This window comes from Perissodus microlepis, chromosome 10 (genome assembly GCF_051167445.1).
Source record: "Perissodus microlepis isolate ML-2025 ecotype Zambia chromosome 10, ASM5116744v1, whole genome shotgun sequence".
Taxonomy (NCBI): Eukaryota; Metazoa; Chordata; class Actinopteri; order Cichliformes; family Cichlidae; genus Perissodus; species Perissodus microlepis.
In genome coordinates this window covers 1,306,546-1,332,414 of record NC_140470.1, presented here as the reverse complement: position 1 = coordinate 1,332,414, position 25,869 = coordinate 1,306,546, and the positions used below count along the sequence as shown (strand labels likewise).

Here is a 25,869-nt window from a genome sequence, read left to right as displayed (position 1 = left end):
TCATTTTAATCCATAAAAGGACAGAAAAGATCTAAAAATGTCTAAAATTCCTTAAGTGGCATCATCCTTGATTTCGTCTTTTTAAACAACAATTTAAATGTGTCAGAGAACCACTCGAGTAAACATCACACTTTTTACAAGCTGAATACATATTTGTCATTGTTTTTCTTTAAATAAGGTTACGTTTAATATCCATCAATATCCTCGTCACAGTCACAGGAAGCACCTCCGTTACAAGCGGTGGCGTCTTTCCCAAATGTTGATTGGTAGTGATCAACACTGAGAGCTCAGATGAACTCCAGTTCTGCCTTTTCAAATTGTCATTCCAGTTTATGAACACAATGGAAACTAGGCCCAGAAAGGTCACGCAGCATGTGTTGGACTTAAAAGTTTATGGAGGCATCTTAGCGAGTGCTTTGCACTTGACCCACTTACTATCACTGACCCAGTTCCTAAAAACAGAACAAGAAGCCTGCTAGCTTTCTCCGGTGCTCACTTACCACTTGTCAAAAATGTTTTTTCAGGACCCAGAAATCTAGAAAATCACAGAGTAATCGACGCAGCTCATTTAGCAGCGCTTCTACACAAAAGAAGACGCATAATTATAATTCTCCAAGGCCACTTTTGTACCTTTTGGATTGGCCAACACCAATTAAAATTTGGACAGGAGCCAATGACACAAATGCGACGTGAAATAAGTAATCTGTTGGCAAATCCCTGTTTGTGTTGGTTTGAATATTCTTGCCTGATCACGATGTTTTCTGTCAGTGTTGGAGTCATATCACAAATTGCAGGTTTGTCAGTAAGGAGCACTTCCTTCCTACAGTGAAACACTAAATGCTTAAAAGTAATTCTGTTCAAACTATTTTTATTGGAAATTCTGTACTTTTTTTTTTAAGTCATGAAATTCTTTGGTTAAAAATCACAGTATCAGCTCTCGAGCAACAGTATGAGTCAAATCTCTATAAAAATGCACACGAGCCGCTCCAGCAAGGATCATCAAGTTCTGTCATGAACCCGGTGACACCACCGCCTGCAGTAACGACCACGCTCACTAGATGGTGACATCTTACTGGCAAAGAAAGTGAGCCGGACCGCTATTGGACTAAAAGAAACCAAAGGAACGCCTCTCAAATTACATTTCAGAGCACCAGAGTTGGCTTTTAAAAACAGCAGCATGGAGGACACGCACTTCAAAGTTTCCAGTTCAGCTCCACTGGGTCAGGGCACAAGAGTGTGACGGTGGACTCCCTGATGACAGATGGGCTGAGAGTAGTCAAACAAGCAGATGTTTGGGGACCCTGCTCTCGTCAGCGCTAGAGACGCAAAAGCCAACACGCCTGGCACTAGATTAAAAAGAGAGATGAAGAGAAAACGGGGAGTGTGCGGCGAGGAGAGGCACAAAAAAGAAAGTAAGAAGAGGGAGTGACAGAGAAAGTGAGAGTGAGTGGCACGGTAGGGAGCAGGAAAGTGGGGAGAAAGGAAAGAGAAAGAGCTCAGATCGGGGGAGGGAGAGTGTTTTTATCCTCATGTGCACTCAGTCAGAGGGGTCACTGAGTGCGATTGTTCCTGGACTGCCTGTCAAAACAGCGTGGCTACCAAAGCACCTATTCACTGTGAAACGCAGACGCACGCAAACACACATTAGCACACTCACGCATGCATGTGCATGCAAGTGCACGTGGAGCCTCCAAAATCTCTTTATCAGTGCTCTTAATAAAAGCAACTACTTGACAGCAGCATCAAACCCAGCTTTTTTTAATACCTGCGTCACAGCACCACCATCATCCATCGGCTCTGAGCCCTGTCACAGGCATGCATAGACAAGTGAATAACTGCAGCGTGAAAGACTGAACACTCACACAAAATGCCGTCTTACCAGATAAAGGAGGAAAGTGTGCAAGCCAGTGCCAAGACCCACAGAGGAGAGGATGCCCAGACCGACCCAGTAGGCACACCACAGCGTCTTCTTCTCCATGTAGCACACATACTGCAGAGGCCAGAGAGAGGGACGGTCAACCACATGGCAGAGACACATGCACAGAGTGTGAAGAAAACAAGAAAAGGGGAAGGGGAGGGAGGGGGTGTGCACAGTGTGAGCAAGGAAGGGACAGAGTGAGAGGAGGTGAGAGCAAAAGTGTGTGAAACAGAGGGTCCTCTAAAGGCTGGGAGAAAGAAAGAGGGAGAGGAAGGAGAGTGAGGGAGAAACCTGAGGTTGTTGAGTTTAAAGGACAGAGCTGTAGGGTAGGAGTGTTCAGCACAGAGCACCATTATTCTTTCCTGGTGGCAGCCAGCTCTTACACAACAAGCAAACAGAAGAAAGCCAAGATCTCTCCTTCTCTGTTCATCCCCCACTATCACTCCATCTATCGCTGCTGTTTACACCTCCTCCTGGAAGCCCAGGCAGGTTGTTTTCAGGGGGAAGCATGGAGTGTGTAGATTACGGGAAGAGGGGAGAAGGTGGGGTGGGGGCTCTGACCAGTGACTCCATTTCCCAGGAAACCCAGGAACACAACAGCAGCACATAGCTCTCTGGCTTTACTGGCCGGATTCGGGGAAGCGGGGTGCCAGCCAAGGGAGATTGTTACGTGTAGTTACTGAGAAGTGGTTACACAACTCCATGACTGTAAATAACGCTGATTTTCTTTCCTCCGTATTCCAGGGGGCGTTAAAAACAGCAAAAATGTGAACCGTCTCTGGGGGATTGTACAGCACGGCATGCTGCATTTGGACATTTAGAAGCATATTTATAAGAAACTGGCAGATACAACTAAGCACGTTTATGCAAATATCAGCTGTCAGACAACAACATACTGTCAGATGAAACCACAGATTTCAGGCACTCGCTACAGCTGATGTGACTGCACGGGCAGGACAACCCTGCAGCAAATATACATATTGCATTCAGTGCTGCGGTGGGCTAAAGGTGAGGAAATATAATCATCAAAAAAGTGACTGCCACAGGACCAACTACATTAATAACCTCTTTGCATATGAATATTTAGTATACGCCAAGAAATGCAATATGTGCAGAGTTTTGGTCACCTTGGTGTGTGCTCCTTCAATACGATAGGCAATGGAGAGGAGGATCAGCAGGGTCAGCAGGCCAAACACAGTCTGTCTCTGCTGCCAGAGCCTGGATGAAGAAGCAGCGAGTGAAGGTAGACAAACTTGAGACGGAAGTTGGTGGAAAACAAAGCAGAAAGACAATGTTTAGTAGGGAAAGTTTGACGCCAGAGGGATCGTCAACAAGGAAGTGTTAGTGAAAGAGAAGGATTTCAACTGTGGACAAGAGAGACATCTGTTGGAAGCTAATCAAATCACCGCAGGTCTTCACCCATACGAGGCCGTGCTTCCAGATGGTGAACACATCCGAGTAATATGCAGCCTATAAAAGCACGTGGTCGGCCATAAGTGCCGTTACTGTCACCTCGTTAACATGTGTGGACGGGAGGAAGTATTCGAGCAACTTTATACAGAGCAGAATGAATCCAAAGCAGAAACTCTCGCGACAGTAGCAAAGACATTTATAGATTTTGAAAAATAAGTTATTGTACAGACGTTCACGTACACTCACCGCAAAAAGATAATGCTCACGTGTTTATTTTGAATGTTAGAATTAAACGTTTTATGAAAAAAACAAAACGACAGAAGCTAACTATGCTATCATCAGATTTATGGTTGATGCTAAGCTAACCTTGTTTGTTTGCCCAGTGACTCAGGACGTGTACATCTGTAGAAAAGGTTGGCCAGCTGATGCATTACAGTCAGTCTGTGCGTTTGTTAAAACCGTTTCTTTCACATATTTACTGTCCAAGCTGACACGGAGACACTGTCGGAGTGAACTGAAGCGCATGCGCGCTGGTCCCAGGTGCAAATAATTAGGGTTGATTAAAGGAAAAGTTAGAGTAGCATGAAATTAGCCCCCGGTGAGAAAGTCAGAGCAAACAGTTGCCCCCATGTGCTGTCGGCTTCACTCACTTATTTCAGGTACTGGAGCACACCACATTAGCACTGACATGGAAAACTGGCTCTTGTAGCTAATTAGAGGTTAGCTAATAGAAATAGAATAGAATAGAACTGGAAGCATTCTAATAAACTCAGAATTAATCCATTAAAAATACCTAGGAGCAGCTGCCTGTTTGTGGAAGCCATACCTCTCCAACTTCAATACAGTGGTCGGAGATGGATGTCGCTGTTTTACGTATGTTACTAAAGACCGGCTACATTTATAGCCATTTAACATTTGTGCATGTATATTTTCACATCTCCTTTTCTTATGTTTTTCTTCTCCCTCATTTTCCGACTCACCTCCAGCCTCATCTCTTTAACTCAAAGCTCTGACAGTGAGCTGGCTAAACAACAGCTGGTCACAAGCTAACATTAGGCCAGTTAATGTCCAAGTCCAACTGTGTTACACCCACTTCAAAGAGCAGCTAATTGAGACTAACAGCCGCTAACGTGAAGCTAACAGCAGCTAACGTGAAGCTAACAGCAGCATTTACTGAAAAGCTCAGAATAGCTGCAACACCTCAACTCCAGATCACATCAGTCAGAAGTAAGGTTGACTGACACCGGCACTGGATTCATTTGACAAAGTTTAAAGCCTCCTTCACAGTAAATAAACATACTGACCGTTGAGGTAAACAGTGAACTGACAGCCTGCACTTACTGCAGATGAACAGTGATCGTTTGTCTTACACCTGGTAAAAAACAGAATTCAGTGATCTGCAATTTGGTGACATCTAATGATGAGATTAGGATTTAGTCCAGGTTTTACTCTTGGGCTGTGTTAGAGTATCTTTGCATGATTTAATTTGCCTTGAGGTTTAAACCGTAGGTGGGTGGGGCTTATGTGTGTGCCATGACAGTATCGAGGATATCCCCTGTCTTTGAAATCACACACATCCAAGAATAGAAAAAAACACTGCAAATGTGTTTTTATTACAACCAGAATTTCCATTCATTTGACCGTAACGATTTCTCACCACATGCCCTCCCCTATCCTAATCCTCCATTGTTTCACAAGCTACCTACATATTAAGAACAACAAGTGCATAGCCACAAGACAGGACAGTCTGTTGCCTTGAGGACTCCCACATGTTGTAATTACAAACCGCTTTTAACAACATCCAGGATAAACCTCTCTGCATGCGAGTGCACTAAAGCCCTAATGTGTTTGCATGTGTGCTGGGGAGTAGCAGCTTCTCTCAGTCACAGCGCTGCTCGTGGTGCTTGCGGCTCACCACATCCTCTTGTAGTTTTAGAAAATAAACACGTTGTCCTGACACGCTTAACCGCAAAGGCCCCACTGAGAGTACACTCTGACCTTCTTCTGGATTCTTTGTTATTAGGTGTACAAAGACACGTTTTCCACCACAGGGAACATGCTGTCAAGACAAATTCTGACGGAGTCTGAGCTGATGTTGTTGCTTTGTTGGTGGGATCATGCCAGTGTGTGTGGCGGAAAGACTTTCTTGGTAGAAAGGAAGAGGAGTGCAAAGTGAAAATATATATATGTAAACAGATCCTGTGGTGTTTTTGTTGCACTGTGGTGGAGACTGAAGATAAAACAACGGTTAACAGTACTGAGACAATCAACGGTACATCTGATCTGGTGGTGTTTATATCCTTCTTGTGTAAGTGAGGACTGCATAGTGCTGCCTCTTCCTCTTTTCGTGCAATGAAAGCAGCAACTGTCACTATAAATAATACTGAAAAAACTACTGCTTAAATAGGACAAATCTATATGCTGATTTCCCAGTGAAACAAACTCACAGGACATAAATGTTTCAAGTTTTTCCTTTTATTCGTCATTAACAGCTGAGCAGATGCAAAGAAGCTATACTGAAACGGCTTGTGCATTGTATCTTACTAATTCACCAAAAGTCTAATGTTACCACATTGCCTGTTTTAACATGATCATTAATGTTAAAGCTCTTATTGACTGAGAGCACTCGCTCATGATGCCACAGGCAGAAACAGATCAGAGACAGTGCAGTCATTTGGGGAGAGGCTCCCCTGTTTCTCACCTCCACGTCCAGCCTTTCAGGGTGATCAGCAGTTCCAGAGTGAAGTAGTGAAGCGTGAGCAGAGGTTTCTTCCATAACACGAGGGCTTCGCGCTCATCCGAGTCCGTCTGTCTCCCGCCATCCGCAGGGAGCCCCGAGGCTTCTATCGTTCAAGAACACACACAAACAAATGTGGGCGCACAGGAGAACCATTTATATACTGGTTCACTTATAGTATCATTAAGCATTTTTAGACTTTACCTCCCAGCTCCCCATTTTGCTGCTCCTTTACACCCAGTCGCCTCTGAAGTAGTTCACCTTCGGCCCCACACTTTGCCATCTCATTCATCTGGAAGGCGTCCTGCTGAGACAAGAGACGGGCCTTGAGCGCAGCGTCACGCATGCTAATCTGCTCGCCAGATCTGAAAGCGCTACTGGTCCCAAACAAACACAGAGTCGCTTTCAATAACACGGAGAACATTTTCCACTCTCAAGCATGTCTCCATACACACTTGCACACGGGGTAAACAGCTGCTGTTTTTGCTACTCCTGCATCCTGCAGAGCGCCAGTAACCCAGTCAGGCCTGTGCATGACCTAATAAGTACCTTAATTAGCGCTGATACTGGGAGCGCATGCAAATCTTGTTCATTTTTCTGTGCAGACAACTTTTGAGAAGTTTCTCCCAGTAATCAAAAAACTGTTCCCTATCTTCAATATGTTTAAATAATAGATTTAACGGTGTAAGACGGTGTTGTGCTTTATGCTTCCTCCCTTCGTTTGTTCACAGGAGATCCACGCACCTCCGTGCTCGTGCCTGCAAGCATGTAAGTGTGTCACTACAGAGCCTCGTGTCTCTCAGGAATCAGTGAGCATCAAGATGGGGACTCTGACACTGAGGTGTGCAGCTCACCATCTGCTGGAATTGCCGGTTCCTCTTGCAGACACACACATACTCTCAGAGCTTAATCCCTCTTTCTGTGCCCTAGCTGTGCACCTCTGGCTGTTTAAAATCTGCAAAAATAAAACTGCACAGCACATGCATCCCAGATGAATGTGAAGTACATAGTTTGTGAGACTTCCACTCAGTGCTTGCTGAAGGTTCAAGGATCTGAACACAAATGTATGTTCAGCATGTTTCAATGGAAACACGCTTCCTGATCGCTGAAACGGCTCACACTGGCAGCTGTGAATAGTTTGCAGGCTAATTTGTGCTACTGAGATGTTGCACACCAAAAAACGATGTTCTTCTTATACATAAAGAACTGCACATAGACTCAGTGGCAGATGTCAAACCTTCAGGACATGTGCTCATTAGAAGCGCTCACTCAATGCTGCAACAAATCATTTGCTCGTTTGCACATGAGAAAACAAAGCTTTGTCCAAGAACCATGCTATTCATCATATCCTGTGAACAATCCCGACAATAGAAATCTGAGCCAAACCGGTCTGTTTGTGCAAAACATGAACTTTTGCTGCCACAAATGTGTGCTTTATTCTGCAGAACAGCTATTTTGTTCAGGAGTTAAACTGCAAACTGTGCGTCACAGCCAGCACCCAGTAAACAGTTTCATAACGACACTTCTGCTTATGTGAGGCTCATAGCACAGCGCTGCTCCAGCGCCTGATTGCGCAATCGCTTCTACCAAAACAACTCAGACCTGTTGAGTAACTGCGAGTGAGACAATGAGAAATTCAAGACAGAGCGCACACACTTCCAGATGAGAAATCCAATACGGCGTAATCGATTCACACTTTTGTTAAACACAAATGAGAGCTGCACACTGGAGACGGGATATGAACTGAGTGCAAAACAAAAACAAAGGCCTTAAATATGACACCAAAGTCTGTTGTAGAAATGCATGATGCACAGAGAGGAAACTCACCGTTCAGCTGGAGTCTCGTCTGCAATGAGCTCTGAGCTTGTAAAAAACACCCTGCGGTGGAGCCCCAGTAGCAATGTAGGGCAAGAGCACGCTTCCCCACGAATTGCATCATAACTCGAGTGCAGGGTGTGGTGATGAAGGGGGCCAGTGAGGGATAGAGCAGTGATGCTGGGTTTCTTTGGGGAGGGGGCTCACAGAAGAAAGACACACAAACACAGAAAGAGGGAGAGATTTCATCTTTTTCCTGGTCAAACCTCCAGAGAGGCAGTCTAATTAAGACTCTATAAATAAGTGGATCACTTTCCTGGAGCGCACTTCTAACACGTCTCAGTCCTCTGCAGGTTTCGCATTGAGGATGCATGAACGGCATCGTGTCAAATTAGAAAAAACAACTCCAAAACTAAGGACATTGCAGTTTTCAGGTCATAAGTAGAGCCCTCAGCTGTCTGCTGGCGTGTTTGAGTTCCTGTCTCATCTCATTTGCCAGAGTTAAAAGAAGTTGTCCAGCGGCTCACTCTTCTCCCACAGGTGGAAGGTGTTTCTGCGAGGGCTCGAACACAGTCCAGGTTTACTGTCTCCTGGGATCTTGTTAAGAAGGCGGAATGATGGGAAGAGTCCGGAGCAGGTGTCATTTACCACCTGACCGCACGACATGTGATCTTAAAATGACAAAGTACACCCTCTGCTCAGCATCTGCCTGGACGTGGTAGCTCTGAAATCAGTTATATTCATGTCAGTGGAAAATTGTACTTATTAGTCAGTATAATCTTTCAGTGATATAAGTTTGCATATGGTAGAATACTGCATGTAGTTATTTGTATTAGGAAATATTTAACCATATATGCTTAGAGGTGTATAATCAATTGTGTAGTGATAGGATGTGTGATCTTTAGCAGGCTGCAAAGGCTTGGTGTGTATTCCACACTGGAATGCACACCTACATCCTGGGAGCATGGGAAGAGGTCGTACCTTGTTTTATTGTTTTATTGTGTTAACGTAGCTATGTCTGTTTTAGTCTAAGTGCCTTTTGTTTAGATGAACTGCTGGACTTCCTCACTGTGTTATCTAGGGTGAACCATCTAGGGTGAGGGGGAGACTACCCTCTTCCTGACCAAGGATGTTCCTTTTGTGCTGTCATGCTATATGACCCTTTGATCAGCAGGACCACACACACACACACACACACACACACACACACACACAAGCACCCACTGAAGTATAAATAAAGACCGGGGCAGTTTCTCAGCGCGAGCCTCAGTGCTGGAGGCTGCCCTTGCTAGCAAGAAGTTCTGTGTGTTTCTCTTCTCTGAGTCTTTACTGAAGAAGTGTTTTAGAGTATATTTCTTAACAATTCATGTCAGAGGTCGTTTAGTTCATATTTTAAAAAAGCACGAAAACATTATAATAGTTTCAAATGAAAAGTTTTTCCACAGAAATGTATTTGGAGATTTTATTTGTACACGTAGACCTCCGATCTTTGTTTTCTAATATGGAACATATTCGTGTTCTTTATTTGTCTTTGTGTTTAAATCACAATCTTCGAGATGAAATATTGTCTGTTTTAAAAAGGTCTGATGGGAAATACAAGCAAAATATCAACCTGTAATACCGTGCTCCTTAGTACTCATCAAACGAGCTAGATGAAAGGCTTATAGTTACACAATCCTTCATAACACAACGCTGTCACGTCTCAGCTTGCAGTCTGATTTCAGTGATGTGGGCAAGTGGACGGGATGTAATCTGATTACTGTCAGATCATGTACAGCTGCTTGTAACAGAAAATAGCTGTTTTGTTCAATAGGGGGCAGTGTTACCTTGAAGTTTAAAAACCTCACTGGGCTTATTGGGGTCACGGTTGGGAAAGTCCCAGGATTATGTTTTGCACGATGTCTGTATTCCCTGTGCGGCAGTTAATGTCACTTAGAAAGTGGAATGTACCGGTTTGATTAGCTCTCCGTGGGAAAGCAGAGACATGTTTGTTTGTTAAACTACATTTTAACCTGTTAAACCTCCAGCATGTTTAAAAAAGCTGATACCTGGAGATTCAGCAGGATGATGCAGGAGCTCTTCAGGAGTGATGGAGAGAAGCAGGAAAGCATGTGAGTGCTAAAACAGGGCTAAAATATTTGCACTTCTTTGACAGTATATGGCACCTGTTGGTATAACAGCTCATGTCCCGGCATGTGTGTAGTTACCTGGAGAGAAGATAACGGCCCTGAAGGCAGAAAAAAGAGCTTGTTATATTAAACCTTAGCAGCTAAACTAGACTTAATGGCAAAGAAGGGACTTTTATATACACACTATTCATGGGCTGTAGTCTCACAAACTGGAATAACGCTGTGCACGTCACTCCTCTGTGGAACATTTCAAAATAAGTTATGGCACCGCTATGATGACATCGTTGATGATTGACTGTGTATCCAGGTTACAGCAACAGATGGAAACAAAGAGAAAACTCTGGAAGGAGGAATATGAAAAAACATTAATAAGAGAAATGGTGAGAGGCATTTTGACTTCAGCCAAAAGACATCGGGACAAACGCTGTTTCACCTTAGAGTTCAGGCCTGGTCTCGACCCTGTGACCAGCTGGCCACTGTTAAACGTCGCAGATTTCATTGATGTCAAAAGCAAATCACTGGTGTTGATTTCATGTCCTGATTGGAGGCAGAGAATCGGCAGCTGAGACACAAAAATGAACATCTGCCTGCTGAGGTGACGTCTGGGTCTCCAGCTATACTTGTTGTAACGATTTAACACCACATTTTGCCTCTAATGGCTGGAGTCGTGTAAAAGCTGAAAGAATTTCCAGCTAAATCAGAAACAGTCATGCTCTGCTCTGCTTCTCTTTCAGCTGTATTATCTCAGGGGGAAAGGTCAGAAAATGAGGTCAGCTATGCAGAAACTGAAGGTAATTTTGTTTCAAATTGCTTATTTGACCAAATAGCACATTGATAGCTGTAGCAAAGATTTTCTGTGTCCTGTACCACAAACTGGAGGAGATAGTCTTACATAGTAAGGATGAAGAAACACTGAAGGTATGAACAGCTTCATCATCTTTCGGATGTCACGTCTGCTACGAGTCTCTTTGCTGTCAGAGACGAGTTGATTGGAAAGTCAGTCAGAGACTTAAATATGAATAAAGTTTGCCGACTGAGCTCAAACGTTTCATCTTTTGTCTGCAGGATCTAAGAAAGGAGCAACGAGAGTTATAGAAGCAGCTGGATACCAGACAGGAAAATGAACCTCTGCAAGCAATGTGGTCATTTATGCTGGTTAAAAAAAGTCTCCGTTACTCAGTGACACCTTTAACCAGCAACTGACATGAACTGAAACTACTCGCAGCACGCTCCAGTCTTTGATGAGCAAATCTCAGTTTCTATATTACACTGAATTTTCTCCCATCTGTCCGTTCTTCACTTTCACAGAGCTGCACTGCAATTCCAAGAGGAGTCCAGGAGAAACACAAACTATGGTAAACATAGCACAGCATCATTGTTTAGCATCTTTATGGAAAATATATTTAAAAGCAGCTTCACCGCTAGCTCTTCCTCGCCTTCCACTCTTTGGGAAGTGCTTCCCTGCGGTTGAGTGAGTCCACTTTGATGACTGTTTGCAAACAGAGGGGTTTACAGTCCTTAGTTTTGCAATAAAACTCACATTTTAACGGTAATGAATTAACATCTCATATCTGTGGGTCATGACTGGGACTATTTCATAACGAGACACTGTACATTCCTGAGCAACCATAACACGTATTGCCACAAGCTGCTGATTTTGTGCCTTTGTCTTTGCACAGATGCCACAAATAAGATACAACATCACAACATTTGGGCACAAAATGAAAAGACAAAGATGAGGTACTTAACCGCACATCACACTAAAACAGGTCCCTTGTGCTTTGCTGATTTGAGTATTATGTGTTTGTGCTTAGTTGGTGGTGTAACTGTGTCAAGGTCGTGTGGGAAGGAGTAAAGTTAGGAGGCTTCCTCCTCGGTGTGCTCGTTTTGGTGGCCTCTGTCTGCGTCACTCCGCCTCCGACCTGCGGGAATCTGACTGTACAGCACACGGCGTCCATCCTGTTTGTTAACAACTAACTGGAATTCATATGAGTCTACGCTCCACCTAACGCAGTAGCATTAACATCAGCCAGTAACGGGGCTCTCTCATCTGTGGCTCTCTTCGTGCAGCGCTGTGTCGTTGCTTTCAAGTTAAATAAAAGAGTAAATAATTGGAAAACTTAGACTTTGAAGGTTTCATGTATTTATTTGGTAAAAGTATGTTGAACCTGAGCCTGTTGAGACACGCAGCACTGAGATCCTGATCAAGGAGGCTCCCCGGCTGTGTTTTCTCTATTACATGATGTTTGAATGATTTTTAAATGGCACTTTCATACTTTGAGTAATGTCTGTAATTTTTTTGTTTCATTTTGTTAATCAGCTTGATTTTCACTTCAATTCATCCATCCATTGGCTTCTGCTTCTCAGGGTCGCGGGAGGCGCTGGAGCCTATCCCAGCTGTCATAGGGCGAGAGGCGCCGGTCTGTCGCAGGGACAGACTGGCGACCTGTCTGTCGCAGGGCTAACACACAGGGACAGACAACCATTCACTCACACATTCACTCCTAGTGGCAATTTGGATCATCCAATTAACCTATCCCCACAAGCTGCATGTCTTTGGATGGTGGGAGGAAGCCGGAGTACCCGGAGGGAACCCACACAGACAACATGCAAACTCCACACAGAAAGATCCAGCCTGATGGTGGAATTGAACTCAGGACCTTCTTGCTGTGCAGCAACAGTGCTAACCACCGTGCCACCGTGCTGCCGTGTTCAATTCAATTCAGTTTTATTTTATGGCACCACATCACAAAACTGTTTCCTCCAGGCGATTTATATTGTAATGTAAAGACCCTACGATGATACGGCGAACACAGAAAACAAAAAAACCCAACAATAAGATGACCCTCGAGTGTTACTCCAAACACTGAAAACCACTGGATTCCACTTGGCGACAACAGGAAGGAAATTTATTTGATGCAAAGGATGTTGAAGATGGAGCTGCCAGGCAGGCAGAAAGAGGAAGACCACAGAGAAAGCTCATGGATGAGGTAGAGGAGGACATGCAGAGGGTTGGTGTAACAGAAGACGGTTGGAGGGATAGGGTGAGATAGAGGCAAAGGATCTACTATGGTGGCCCATAATGGGAGCAACTATAAAAAGAAGAAGACCCTCTCTCCTTAATAACATCCTAACTCTCCACCATTCAAACCATTTTAGGACACTCTTCCATATTTATATTGTCATGTATTTGTTCCATTAATATGCTAGCTTTCACAACACTGATTTGAACTAACGAGGCTAATAACTAACGAGGCTTTAGACTGAAGCATTTATATCTGCTTCAGTTTAGCTGAAATAAGATGTTATTTCTGAGGAACACATGAGAACATTTGGGGATTTCAGTCTTTAATAAAATATCAGTTATTTACAAAGTATTATCTGTGATTCACCCTTCAGATGGGTGAGTTTCATAGTGTGCTTCCTCCCTCATTTATGTGGCGTCATTGAATCAAAGACCTGTGCAAACTATCACACAATGTTTTTGGTGATGACATAACAAATTGGATTTTTGCCACCACCTAAGTTCATTCTGCACATTAAGCTCCTTTGTACATCCATCGACATCTGCATACCTCACTTGTCTTCACTTACTTATTTTTGTACTTATTTATTTATCTTTCATTATTTTTATTTTTATTTATCTTGTTCCTTCAACCTAACTTGGCATTTGTGTTTGGACAGCAGAGGAAGAATTTCATTGCACAGAGAAATGCTATTTCTTCTGTACACATGACAATAAACACTTTGAATCCTGAACCATCTGAACTATGTCATATTATTTCTTATATGGATCATCTAGCTTTGGGTGTCTCAGACATTATTAACATCATCATACTGTTGGGTAAATATCATATCCATTGTGCTAAATCGAGGAACTCGAAGCCTTCTTTGTTTTATTAATGATTTAAAGTTACTTTTTTTCTTTGCTTAAAAAGACTAAGAGCAAATATGCCAAAAATATTTATCAGGGTATTTCCCGTCTCCTGCTATTCTAAATTTTGACTTATCTTATCTTATCTTTTCATTGCTCTCCTTTACGCAAAATGTAAACGTCTGCCATATGAATCTTTTCTGTTTTGTTTTTAAATTGTATTTTTTTCTATTATTCATAATTCCTCTAATTCTATATTTCTTGTACTTTTGTTCTGTTCGTTGTCATTTGTATTGTTATCACTGTTATCCTCTTTGAGCGTTTGTATTTTCAATTGCTCAATAAATTAAAAAAACAAAACAAACAAAAAACCTGTGCAAACGAAACCGCTTCCTGTTGGCTTAACGACGTCAGCAGATGTGTTTCTGAAGAACATGTACGCAGTATGTTTTTTTTTTTAATTGGTTATCGTAATTTTTTCGGTTATTGATTAAAGAAAAAGCACAAGTTCACTTCAGACTAGATAAGAAATACCTGGGGAAATGTTTGGTTACGGTAGTTAAAATAATTTTAATAAAAATTACTAATGAATGAAATATAACAAAGAGATTGAATAGGTACAGTGTATAGTTTAAAAGAGATTAAGATGGATAAAGCTGGTACATTTCATGCAAATTCGGAGCATCGTTAACAAAAACGAAACAGCTGTTGTGTGACGTCATCACCAAGCGACGGGAAGTGAGGCAGAAGACGCTTCTTCTTGCCGAGCAGTAGGTATGAAATGTGACCGGTGTGGTCCTGCTGTTTCCTCCTTTCTTCTACCGTGTGCGTCTGTTCGTGTCATTCTGAAGGCCTGCTTTTCAAACGTGTTTGTAACCAGGAGGCTCAGCAGCTCGGCTCAAAGTCAGCGAGCGTAGCACGTGAACAGCACGTTAACCAGTTAGAAAAACCCGCCTTCGAACCTCTTTGAAGCAAAGTTCCCGAATTACAGCGCAAAATGGAAATTTGAACATGGACATTTTTTATGTTAAGATGGGAAGACTTATTTATTCAGAGACCTCCTCTGGGGCAGTCCTCTGTGTGTGTGTGTGTAGCCCTAACCTGTTTCTGATTTTTCCAGGTTTAAAGTATGGACTTGTCGTATGGCCCGTTGGTCTTGGGTGTAGCAGCTGGCCTCGGCTGTGGGCTCCTTCTTGGTTGGCGCCTTGGGGCCCGCTTTGGCGCAACATCCAAAAGTCTGTTGAAAGGGAATGGCTCTGGAGAAGCAAGTGTGATGGGAGAAGGAGGCGAGTTCAAAATGATTCTGGTGGTCAGGAATGACCTAAAGATGGGCAAGGGGAAAGTTGCTGCCCAGTGTTCCCATGCTGCTGTGTCGGCTTACAAGCAGGTCCAACGCAGGAACCCTGAGCTGCTCAGACAGTGGGAATACTGTGGCCAGCCCAAAGTGGTGGTGAAGGCGCCTGACGAGGACACCCTGATTGATCTGCTAGGCCGCGCCAAGGAAGTGGGACTTCCCGTTAGCTTGATCCAGGATGCAGGAAGGACACAGATCGCACCGGGCTCACGCACCGTGCTGGGCATTGGCCCGGGCCTGGCCGATCTGATCGACAGTGTCACTGGAGACTTGAAGCTCTACTAGAGATCCAGCTTTCAGCTGAGCTACCAGGAGTTTTATTACAGGGCTTAGTTCAGTAATGACACATTTGTACTTTTACTGTGACAGCTCAGTGACAGAGCAGTTCTTCACATCAACGGGACGCTCAGAAATATGATTATTTAATAACCTTTGTCCAAATTATGTACTGCTAATGAGAATGATTTGTAGGCACTCATACTGTGATGTTGCACTGAAGCAGCAGAGCAGCTTAAATGAATGTAACATCACAATTGTGCTGAGACTCAATGGCATTTATTTTTTCCTATAAAATAATGTTTTGGGTTTTTTTCATTTGTGTGGTCGCAAATGATTTTTTACATGTGTAAGTAGAAAACTAATTGATGGGGTGCTGCTGATAAAAGCCACAGTTACAAAGCAGAGGTGGAGGTTTTACAGAACAGCAGTTCAGCAAATCACCACCTTATTTTTAACATGTTTAAAATGAGAAAAGCTTTTGTCTACACGTCAGTCATCATATGAGCTGGTCAAATTCTCTAGAAGGTAAAGAAAGATGCACTGACTGGAAAGGAGATGATGTCACGCTGCTGTATTAAAATCTGCTTCGTATGAAGCCGTTTCAGTGTGAAACACTTGAAATGTGAGTTTAGAAAAGTGCCAAATAAATAAAGACAATTGGATACATTCATGTAACTGAATTTAAGGCTACAGATCAGAGCCATGTGTTTAAATACAACCAATGTTTCACTGTTGTGCTACGTATTTAAAAATCCCAGCCCTGATAACGTTTTGCGTCTGCCTGCCCACTTTTATGAAACACAGTAACATCTGCTGCCACATTATTAGGTAGTCTAACGTGAGTGCAGTCATATCGTCTGAGCACCGCGATTCTTTGCTTGACCTCGTGTTTTCCGGGTCGGGAAAAGACGTTCACGTCATTGTTTTAATCATAAGCAATGTTTCTACACTGTAAAAAACGAAGGTGACACTTTATCATCGCACTACATCAAGGTCAGTTAAATGCAGAGCTCCACAAAATCCCCTTCAGCAGCCTACTTGTGCATGTTTCTGACTGAACTGCTCGACACACTCATTGCGTGACATCCTGACATAGCGTGGGATGACCTCACAGCCCGGTGCATCTGGCGTTCACCTGATAACAGGTCCTCCACTTTACAGATGACTGCAGGTTCACACTGAGCACCTGTAACAGACAAAGTCTGGAGATTTCATGGTGAACGGTTATGCCAGCAGCAATAATATCCAGCATGACCCATTTGGCAGAAGGTCATTGATGGTCTGGAGAAGTTTATCCTTGGATGGCCCAACAGACCAGACTTGCTGTCCAGCGGTACCCTGACTGCTGTTAGCTACAGGCATGTACCTCTCAGACTGCCTGTCAGACCTTTAGATGGTGCAGCGGGATCCTGCTGACATGGACAAAGCTCGGCCTTGCGGCCAGAGCGTTCCTCTGACATGAATCCAATTAAAACCTATGGAACATCAGCTATTTGTGCATCTGATGACAGCATAGAATTTCAAATTGAATGTTATTAATCGGGAGCTGATTTGTAATTTAAGCGGCCCCTTAGTATTTTTTAAGCAGTGCCGGTTTTAGTGCATAATAGCTGTAATGACTTGTATAGAGCTTTATTTTACTATAGCACCCCCTAGAGGCAAAACATGACACAATATATTCGCAGCTGGGTGGCATATTGAACATTTATAGCAGTACAAACCGAGCACGCACACAAGCGCCTGTTAGCCAGCCACAGAAAACGAAATGTCTCAAAACAAACAGAACATTCAGGGTCGTCCAGTAACGTGCGCCAACTTTGTTCCTACACATTTCCTCTCTTCAACAAAGGTTTAGTACTGCACCTGCATCAAGTTTGGGACTTCAGATTTAGCAATCACTGATCGTTACTGTTGTAGTAGAGACAAAAATAAATAAATGTATATGTCACTCTGTTATCACCCCCATCAGAACTGTGAGAGTTTGTTACAGCACATGCAAGACACGGTCACACTTTTCTTGACAAACAAGAAGCCTTTATTTTATTTTTTAAGTGGAAAACAAAACCGCTGTTTCATTCATTATGATCCTGATTATGCACAATCAAGTATCTTAAGTGCACAATTTAAATCTAAGGTAATTGAGATAAGAATATAAGTTCAAAGGAGTTAATGATTGATTTCCTGTATACACACACAAGCCTTAAAAAAAAAAAAACCTTCACAATCCCACAAGGGTTGTGATATTGTTTCTGATTTAGAGGAGTTCAACTTAATAACATTCAATCTAATCAAACAGGAGAATAAAGTTTGAAAAATCTCTCCTGCAGAAACAAACCACAGCATAAAGGGAGGGGGGGGGGTTGTTAGTCGAGCACAAACAGGCCTGCAGCCCCTCCTAAGGTGGAATCGTCCCACATTAAAGCCGTGTGTAAAACACATAGACATGTCATCTGGAAGTAAATGTTTTTCTGCATAGGCTTTGCTGGAAAGAACCAAACTTTCCTGTAAATTGTACGTAAAATACTCTTCTGGGATTTTCTTCATCAAACCAGCCCTGAAGTTTGAGTTTGGGGCATTAATGGGACAACGTAGTGTTTCAGGATTGTGGGGACGGAAGCAGCGGCCATGTGTCTGAATATACAATAATTAAATGCATTTTACAGTCTGAAAGAAGAAGCTGCTCACGCACATCAAAAGGAAGAGGTTCTACATTAATTTCTTCTCACTACAGAGTGCAAACCAGATGCTTCACAACAGACCTTTGTGTGTTTGTGTGGTTTTCTTTTTTTTTTTTTTTTGGAGAAGACCAGCTCTTCCCACAAACCAACCCTCCCATTGTACATAAACCATTTCCCATTCAAATAAAATAAACATAAGAAAAATTAATGTAGTCAATACGGAATGTGAGGAAATTAAATCTTTGTGATTCAAACCTTTCGTTTGACAACAGAAATAAAACTGAGTCCTTCATGGCAGTTTAAGGGGGGTAAAGAAACGTTTAAAAAACAAAAGAAAGATGAAGACGAGTTTGTTGCTGTTCTCCTCTCCCTGTTGAAGGCAGAGCGAGAGGGTAATGGTGTGGTGAAGGACTGTGGGGGATGGATGGATGGATGGAAGCTCCACCCTGTAAGTGGAGATAAGGAGCTGGGGTCTTTACATGCCATAGCCGAAGCCTGGCTGAGCTGCTGGTTGACCGTATCCTGCGGGCGCCTGGTAGCCGTAGCCATACGCTTGCTGAGGGGCCACAGGGACGCTTGGGCCTGCTGTCAGCATCAGCTGGGGTGTTCCTGCGAGCCGACACACAGAGGAAACATTTCACACATGCGCATTTGTTTTTGTTTTCTCGTTCTGATTTAAAAGCTTAGACTGGAAGCTGGTTTTGTTTTTATGTCATCAGAAGTATAATAAGAAGTTAAAGCCAGGTTTTCAGGACCTTTCATGACTTAACGAATTCACGGTGATTAAACTGAGTGACTACAGAAGACCCTGGAACCACAAAGTGAAAGACGAGAAAGCAAACGTTCTCCTGGATACTGATCACGATAAGTGGACGTTGATGTTACCGTAGACGATGGGTTGCGTCTCTGTTGCCTGCTCCTCCTCTTTCCTTAGAGACTCTGAGGTTTCAAGTTTATCTACCTGCAAACAGAATACATGAATACATTTAGCAAAACGCTGAAACCCTTAAAAATGAAACTTACATGGTTCAAGGTTAGGAAAAAAAGTAGGGGTAAACACACGATCTCTTAAGCAACAATAACAGACTCCTGCAGCAGATGGTGCGACCCCTCAGAGCCCTGAGCTCAACGATACGTGTCAATGTGGGATTACATGAACCCACAGAGGCAACTGAGAACTTCCAACTGCAATAAAAACGTTAATAAAGTGCCATATTTTGCATGATTTTAAAAATACAACCATTTATGACATCCTCAGTTACGTTTAGTAGCAAAATTCCTCTCCTTTATTTCTTAATAGTCAACTAATGAAACGTGAATGATCAGTAACGGCTTCTGCAGTCGAAAACAGCAGTTGTTGTTTTAACATCTTTTTTGGGCATAAATGCTGAGACTAGGGTTGCTATGATGGTCCAATTTTTCCCTGCTTCTGCCTGACAGAGGCAGGAAATAAGTCTGTTCCTGTCAACCAGCAATATACATGAATACAAGTGAGAGCAGGAGGAACCTTTTTGAGCAGTGAGTCAGATAACTGCTAGCAGCAATATGCAGAATGGACTTCTAAGGTCCAAAGGGGAAAGCAGCAGCAGCTGGATGCATGTTGTTTCTAAAATACAGTAATAAAGGCTTGCTCAGCAGTTTACTTCCACACCCTGTGTGCACATTCAGTTTGTCCATGCAGTGTAACAAACAGCAGCCCTTTAAATAAATGCAGTGAGACAAAGCTGCTGAGTGTCCCATGCTGTATGTGTCACACTGCTGCAGCAGTAAGACGCAGCTTATTTAGAGGCGGAGCCAGGTTACTTCAGGTGCTTCCTATCGTTCAAAGCCTTGTGCATGAAGCCGGGCAAACCAACAGCCTGCAGGTATGTATGAGCAAGACTTTGTTTTTGGTTAACACACATGCAACAAGTCCCAAGCATCAGAATGCAACACAAAAATCCAACAGTGTTACACAGCTGGAGGTAAATGCACTTTAGATATAATTGTTGATGCGCCCAACTTCACAGGAATGCTTCAAATCACTGCGTCGACGCCACTGAACAACATACTGAATAATAAAACTTACATACTTACATGCTACGGTTATACCAAGTTTAAGCATTTTGTATTACATCTTATATGAATAGTTGCCCAACAATTACAAAACCAGTTTGACCGACTGATCAGTTTTTGAGTGAGTGCGCAAAGAGCATTACAGCTAAAACCATGCACACTCCAGGCTGCAATCTCCTAAACTGAATGCTGATCAAACACAGAGCTTTAAACTTTCACCTGTTCCTTAACTGCATCAACCTGAAAGAGAAGAGGAGCAGCACAGAAGATGAACATTTAAAAAAAACAAACTGGCAGACGCGGCTGGAGATGCAAAGTATTCAGACAAAATTGTGCAAGTTTTATTTCGCTGAGGATTCCTCGTGTGCCAACGTGTCCTCAGATCTTTTGAGTGACCATCTAACAGGAAACCTGAGAAGAGCCGACTCACCTTGCTGAGGTACTCCCTCATGACCTGAATGAAGTACGGCATAGAAAAGTCCATGATGTTGTGCCTCCAGGAGGTCTCCAGCACCACGTCAGGTCGTAGCAGATCGTAGCAAGTGAACAGGCAGGCGGCAAAACACTCCTTCTTGTTCTCCTGCAGGAACCAGGACAGCAGCTCCTCTGCCAGCTCTGTGTCTTTGGATTCTGAAGCATACTGCATGGCATCCTGCAGAGCGAGAGGCAGCACACAGAGGGTCAGGAACAGTGCAACACACCTGCTTACCTTAACCTGAGCACTCAAATGGAAGGGGCACCTTATAAAGCTTGTCCTTCTTGCAGAGCTCCACGCTCTGTTTCCAGCGGTTGTTGCCCTTAAACAGGTAGGCAGCGATTCTCCTGAACTCAATCAGCTCGTGCTTCTCCAAGCGCTGGGCCAGTGAGATGTTGTCAAAGTTATCGTAGGCATCTATTGATGTTCTCAGTGCCTAGCAGGAGTACGCAGAAAATGAAAGAGTGAGGTGGGTATTTTTGAAATAACAGAACATTGAACTAAATCCACAGTTACTCACCTGATAGTCCTCCTCTGTGATGAAGAGGTTGTTAAGTGCTTCGTTGACTGATTTGTTGTTGTGGTTCTGTACTGACCGTAGGTACGGTTTGACCAGAGGCAGCTGTTTCACCTGTTAACATACAAGTGCGCTCAGTGCTCAGCCCAGTTTGAACCACAGAGGAAAGCAGCCTGATGCATCTGAATCATTATGACATGGAACAACATGTACCTTGGTGAAGAAGTTGACGGCACGTGAGTGGTCCAGTCTGGGGGAAAGCACTATAAGCAAATCGTTCAGTAACAATGGTTTGAACTCCAGATAGAACTGGATGGCTTTGTAATACAGCTCCACGTTGGCCACCTACAGCACACACAGAAGGAAAGAAATGATTTCATGCTTCTAAAGCAAATCACTGCAAATCACTGCATTAGGAGATAAATGTATTGTCTTCGGTTTTTTGCAGACTGCTGGAAAATTGTAATTAGCTTGACTCGTACCAGACCATCCAAGATTTTACTGCTACATTAATGTGAGACACAAACGGTCAACGTTGTGCATCCTTGTTGGGAAGAAAAAAACAAGTCGTTATTGTGATATCCAATTAAACGGTACCTTGGTGATGATGTCTTTGAACTGGCCCTCCTTCCAGGCATCTGTCGGGTGGTTCATCATGGTGATGATGGCGTTGTCGTACTCCTCGTATTTGTCATACAGGAAGACAAGTTCGGCCCACAGGTGAGCCTGCTCTGCTGCTCTCAGGACCTTTGGGATGTTAACTCTTGACCAGAAGAGCTCCAGATGCTCCCTCATCTTCTGGGGCTTGAACTTGGAATAGAGAATGGCCAGCTCTGTGAACATCCCCATGTGAGCGCGCTCCAGGCCCAGGGCGGCTTCCAGCATGGTAATCAACTCCTCAAAGTAACCACGGTCCTGAGAGAGAACAACAGCGATGGGAGGCCGTCAAATGTTTGCTCATTTTTGGGCTAAACTACGAGAGCTGCACACCTCAAAATCATTATGCCAGATTTCAAACTTCTGAATTTCTTTTAAGGACAATAATGCTTCTCATCGATCTCTTACTTGGTAGTAGTTAATCAGCTCCTCCAGCTCATCGGCGTGCACTACGATATGGAGACCACACATCTGAGCCAGTCTGAACTCCTGTCCATCCACACAGGCGAAGCACACCTCTTTCCAGGTGCGGGTGCTGTTGGCCTTACGGGCGCCGTCCACAGCAGCCTGGTACTCTCCGAGGTGCACCAGGGTTGAAGCCAGACGACCAAAGTTGGAAACGTTGTTGTACAACAGTTTAGCGGCCTCATACATTTTCTCATCATAGCAGCGGTCACCAACCTAAAACAAATAAAAAGTACAATAAACACATTATTTCATCGATGACCCGTCGGCTCGTCAGAGTCAAAGCTGCGTGAGAGTGAGCTGAACCTGTTGGATGTGAGCATTATTGGGCCCATTGATGAACTCCTCAAGTTCAGCAAGGCGATTGGTTTTGGCCAAAGCAAAGATCAGCTCGGTCTCTACGTAGGATTCGCGGGCCTTCTTACGAGCCATCTGCAGGAATTTGACCAAGTCCTCCCAGTTACCTGCAACACATTTACATTAATGAGGCTGTTGCTCTGTTTTCACAGTAATCCTTTTTCCCCCTTTACACTTGCAACACTGTCAGATTCTGTGCACCTTCGATATCTGCTGCACAAGCAAAGCTACTGCACAGGCTGCCATCTAAGACCCGATAACACAATCGATGTAATTGATTGATTGATTAATTAATTGCTTTCAATTAAAGTGGCACTAGCACACAACTAACAGCCTTCACTGAAACCTGCTCTAATTTAGTGAGATCATTCTCCGTACCACTCGTATCAGCAGCCTGCACCACCTCCATGTATGCAGAGGGGTCATCAGCCTTGATGTAGGAATCAATGGCTTCCTTAACAAGGCCCTTCTGCAGCTGAGCCTTGGCCAGCTGGCTCCACACAGCGGGCTCATTGCAGCGCTCTGCAAACTCATAGGCTCGGTCCAAGTTGCCAATATGCTCTATCAGCACCTGTGGGGCAGGAGGCAGACAGGCAGTATTATCAAACCTTCTTCAGGTAATACGATTATTTGTCCAAGTGTCGAGAAAATAAGAACAGACCTGCACAGCAGAGGTGTTGACATCAAACTTTTTAAAGATGGCAAAGGCCTCCTCAAAGAGCTCATTGCTGATGGCGATGTTTGCAATGTCAGGGGCATCATAGTTATCTAGCCTGCTGATATATTCCATCACTCGAGTACGGTCAGCCTTGATGGCCGTCAAGATCAACAGGTTCTGCAGATTTCTGTGGGAGAAAGAAAAAGATGATCTCAGGATTTCTGTGCAGTTTTAAAATAACTCGGGATGAACAGTACAGCACTGGTAAATACCTGTGTTCACTGAAGACGGAGTTATCCAACACAATCTTCTCCAGCAGCTCAATGAGCTCGTTGGGCAAGTCAGCAGTCATGAAAGCCTTGACTGTGACCGAAACCTCCTCTGGGTCCTGGGTTTCTGACAGTGCTGTCTGCACCACCTGACAGCACAAAGTAAGTAAGCTTAGAGAAGCAGTGCTGGCGGGCAGGGGGATTAAAAACCCACAAAACTTGTGTGCGTACCTGATCAATAAGTGGTCGCCTGTAGGGATTGGTCTCCAGCAGCACGCTGGCCCACAGCTCAGGGTCTCTGCGTCGTACAAGGTAGCGAGACAAGCTTTTGAAGAGGGAGTTCTCATTGCAGACCTGACGGAAGAAAGAATTACAGTGCTTTGTGCTACAGTTAAGTTCACAACAACAGAACTGGATAGGCTGAAACTTGGACTTGTGGCATCAAATCATCTTGCTCACATTGATCAGCTCCTGGTCACACTGTCCTCTCTCATAAGCTACACATGCCAAATGGGGGTCTCTCTTCTCACAGTACTTTCCCACCACACGGCTGTCATAGTAAGGGTTTTCCCTCAGGAAGCGTTCAGGGTTGTTGTTGCTGTCAATGTAGATCTTGGCCAGAGCATTGTGGGTTGCTGGCTCTTCACAGCCTTCATGGATACGAGACTCGAGCCAGGGCAGGAGCAGCTTCAGCCTGTAAGGACAGCAGATGTCAGAACTATCCCTGGCTACGTATACAGCTTTGACGCTTGGGTCAAATCTAGTTTCAGTAAGCTGTAAATGATGAGTAATACAATTATACAAATATAAATAATATATATGTATATTAGGGGTGCAACGATATTCGTATCAATATTGAACCGTTCGATACAGTGCTTTCGGTTCAGTACACATATGTATCGAACAATACAAAATTTGTAATTTATTTGATCAACTTTTCTTCTGACGATGCTGTCTGTGTTGAGCGCTCAGTGGATCTGCGTTCGACTACTCCGCCTAGGCTGCACTGTCGAGCGCAGATCCGCTGAGCGCAGCGCAAGCTAGCAAGACAGAAGCTAAGCTCGTTGCAACATGGCAAATTGAACCTCCCCCACCCTCATTCAGATCTGGCCTTTGGAACTATTTTGGTTTTCATGTGAAGTATGACCCTGAAGGTAAGCGCGTCATGGACTAAAGTAAAACAGTATGTCGGATGTGCCACGCAGTGCTCAATTGATGGGAACTAGTGCGTTAGTTAGCTCGTTAACGTGTTGGCCGTCCAGCCCCACGCACGGGGCGATCCGCGGCAGCTCGTTAACGGAGATTTGCCGTGTTGTGGCGTTAACGTCATTTCAGATTAACGCTGACAGCACTAGTGGGAACACAACGAATATGACTGCACATTTACTCCGACATCATCCTCGTGCAAAGACAAGTGGAAGCAGACAAAAACAACAAGCACGCATGCTACAAACTTTACCCGAGTCATTTAGACAGCCGTTAGCACAGGATTCTCCTCATGGGGACCTGATATGTTTAATATGCTGCTGAGAATATAGCCCAGAAGAAGCGTATAGTATAGCTTTTTTTTTATATATATATATATATATATATATATATATATATAATTTTTTATTTCAAATGATTAAAAAAGTTTTTTGACAAAAGCCAGCTCCAAAAGAAGCCGTAAACACATCTGCATCACAGTTTCCCTCCTGATATTCACTTGTTAACGTCCATACAGCTCCCTGAATTACACTGAAGAATAAGTGTCAGGTAAAAATTAATTATGTTTTAGAAAATAACATAAGTTGAATGTGTGCAGCACCTGTTCCTCTTTTCCACCTCAGCGACCAGTTCATCCGTGGAAAACTGTCCTCTGACAACCAGGATCAGACTCTTGATGACATCCTCAGAGCAGTCCACATCTAAGAGGCCACCAACCACCACAGGCAGACGGCTCGGATTTACCTAAGCAAAGGTTTCACAATAAATCTCTCCTTGATCTGTGAATGAACTGTGCTCTGAAAACTAAATGTCTCTGTGTTGACTCTTACCTTCTGAACATAGATCTCAATGTATTTCTGCAGGTTGTTGCGGTACAGGTAGAGGACCAGGTCGTGGACAAAGTCGAAACGGTCACAGACGATGATGAGTGGGAGCTGGTCAGTTAGTTTGGCTTCCTGTGCATCACAGAGTAATGGGGAAGAGAGTGTAGTCAGTGAATCTGTACACAGTCG

The 25,869-nt window shown here is 43.7% G+C and overlaps 3 protein-coding genes and 1 long non-coding RNA gene across 8 annotated transcripts in view; 2 read left to right on the top strand and 2 right to left on the bottom strand.

Moving 5' to 3' along the window:
- Positions 1-8,053, bottom strand: part of LOC146378571 (vacuole membrane protein 1-like) — a 46,166-nt gene extending 38,113 nt beyond the window's left edge. Inside the window, exons 1-5 of one of the 4 annotated variants that reach the window (XM_084941416.1) lie at positions 7,896-8,053; positions 6,273-6,375; positions 6,033-6,174; positions 3,046-3,136; positions 1,880-1,990 (exon numbers count right to left, since the gene is read on the bottom strand). In XM_084941416.1, coding sequence (XP_084797542.1) covers positions 1,880-1,990; positions 3,046-3,136; positions 6,033-6,174; positions 6,273-6,360 — 432 coding nt within the window. In that variant the 5' untranslated portion in view covers positions 6,361-6,375; positions 7,896-8,053. Of the gene's footprint in view, positions 1-1,879; positions 1,991-3,045; positions 3,137-6,032; positions 6,175-6,272; positions 6,376-7,895 lie in introns of those variants that run through there. The other 3 variants (XM_084941415.1, XM_084941418.1, XM_084941419.1) reach the window with 3 other exon arrangements.
- Positions 8,054-8,124: 71 nt separating this feature from the next.
- LOC146378570 (uncharacterized) lies at positions 8,125-13,763 on the top strand. Its single transcript, XR_014801475.1, has 5 exons — positions 8,125-9,994; positions 10,747-10,803; positions 11,078-11,367; positions 11,692-11,752; positions 11,827-13,763. It is a non-coding gene; the product is annotated as an uncharacterized LOC146378570 (long non-coding RNA).
- Positions 13,764-14,555: 792 nt separating this feature from the next.
- On the top strand, positions 14,556-16,185 carry ptrh2 (peptidyl-tRNA hydrolase 2). The gene is made up of 2 exons (XM_084941413.1): positions 14,556-14,660; positions 15,007-16,185. The coding sequence occupies exon 2, from the start codon at positions 15,016-15,018 to the stop codon at positions 15,523-15,525; it is 510 nt and encodes a 169-aa protein (XP_084797539.1). The 5' UTR covers positions 14,556-14,660; positions 15,007-15,015; the 3' UTR covers positions 15,526-16,185.
- Positions 16,186-18,296: 2,111 nt separating this feature from the next.
- The window catches only part of cltca (clathrin, heavy chain a (Hc)), a 33,040-nt gene continuing 25,467 nt past the window's right edge, over positions 18,297-25,869 (bottom strand). Inside the window, exons 15-31 of one of the 2 annotated variants that reach the window (XM_084941411.1) lie at positions 25,687-25,812; positions 25,458-25,600; positions 24,110-24,344; positions 23,882-24,004; positions 23,654-23,799; positions 23,385-23,568; positions 23,102-23,294; positions 22,673-22,830; positions 22,310-22,582; positions 21,842-22,159; positions 21,458-21,589; positions 21,248-21,358; positions 20,993-21,163; positions 20,683-20,904; positions 20,472-20,492; positions 19,083-19,158; positions 18,297-18,806 (exon numbers count right to left, since the gene is read on the bottom strand). In XM_084941411.1, the coding sequence (XP_084797537.1) occupies positions 18,673-18,806; positions 19,083-19,158; positions 20,472-20,492; positions 20,683-20,904; positions 20,993-21,163; positions 21,248-21,358; positions 21,458-21,589; positions 21,842-22,159; positions 22,310-22,582; positions 22,673-22,830; positions 23,102-23,294; positions 23,385-23,568; positions 23,654-23,799; positions 23,882-24,004; positions 24,110-24,344; positions 25,458-25,600; positions 25,687-25,812 (2,766 nt within the window). In that variant the 3' untranslated portion in view covers positions 18,297-18,672. The remainder of the gene's footprint in view (positions 18,807-19,082; positions 19,159-20,471; positions 20,493-20,682; positions 20,905-20,992; positions 21,164-21,247; positions 21,359-21,457; positions 21,590-21,841; positions 22,160-22,309; positions 22,583-22,672; positions 22,831-23,101; positions 23,295-23,384; positions 23,569-23,653; positions 23,800-23,881; positions 24,005-24,109; positions 24,345-25,457; positions 25,601-25,686; positions 25,813-25,869) is intronic. The other variant, XM_084941412.1, reaches the window with a different exon arrangement.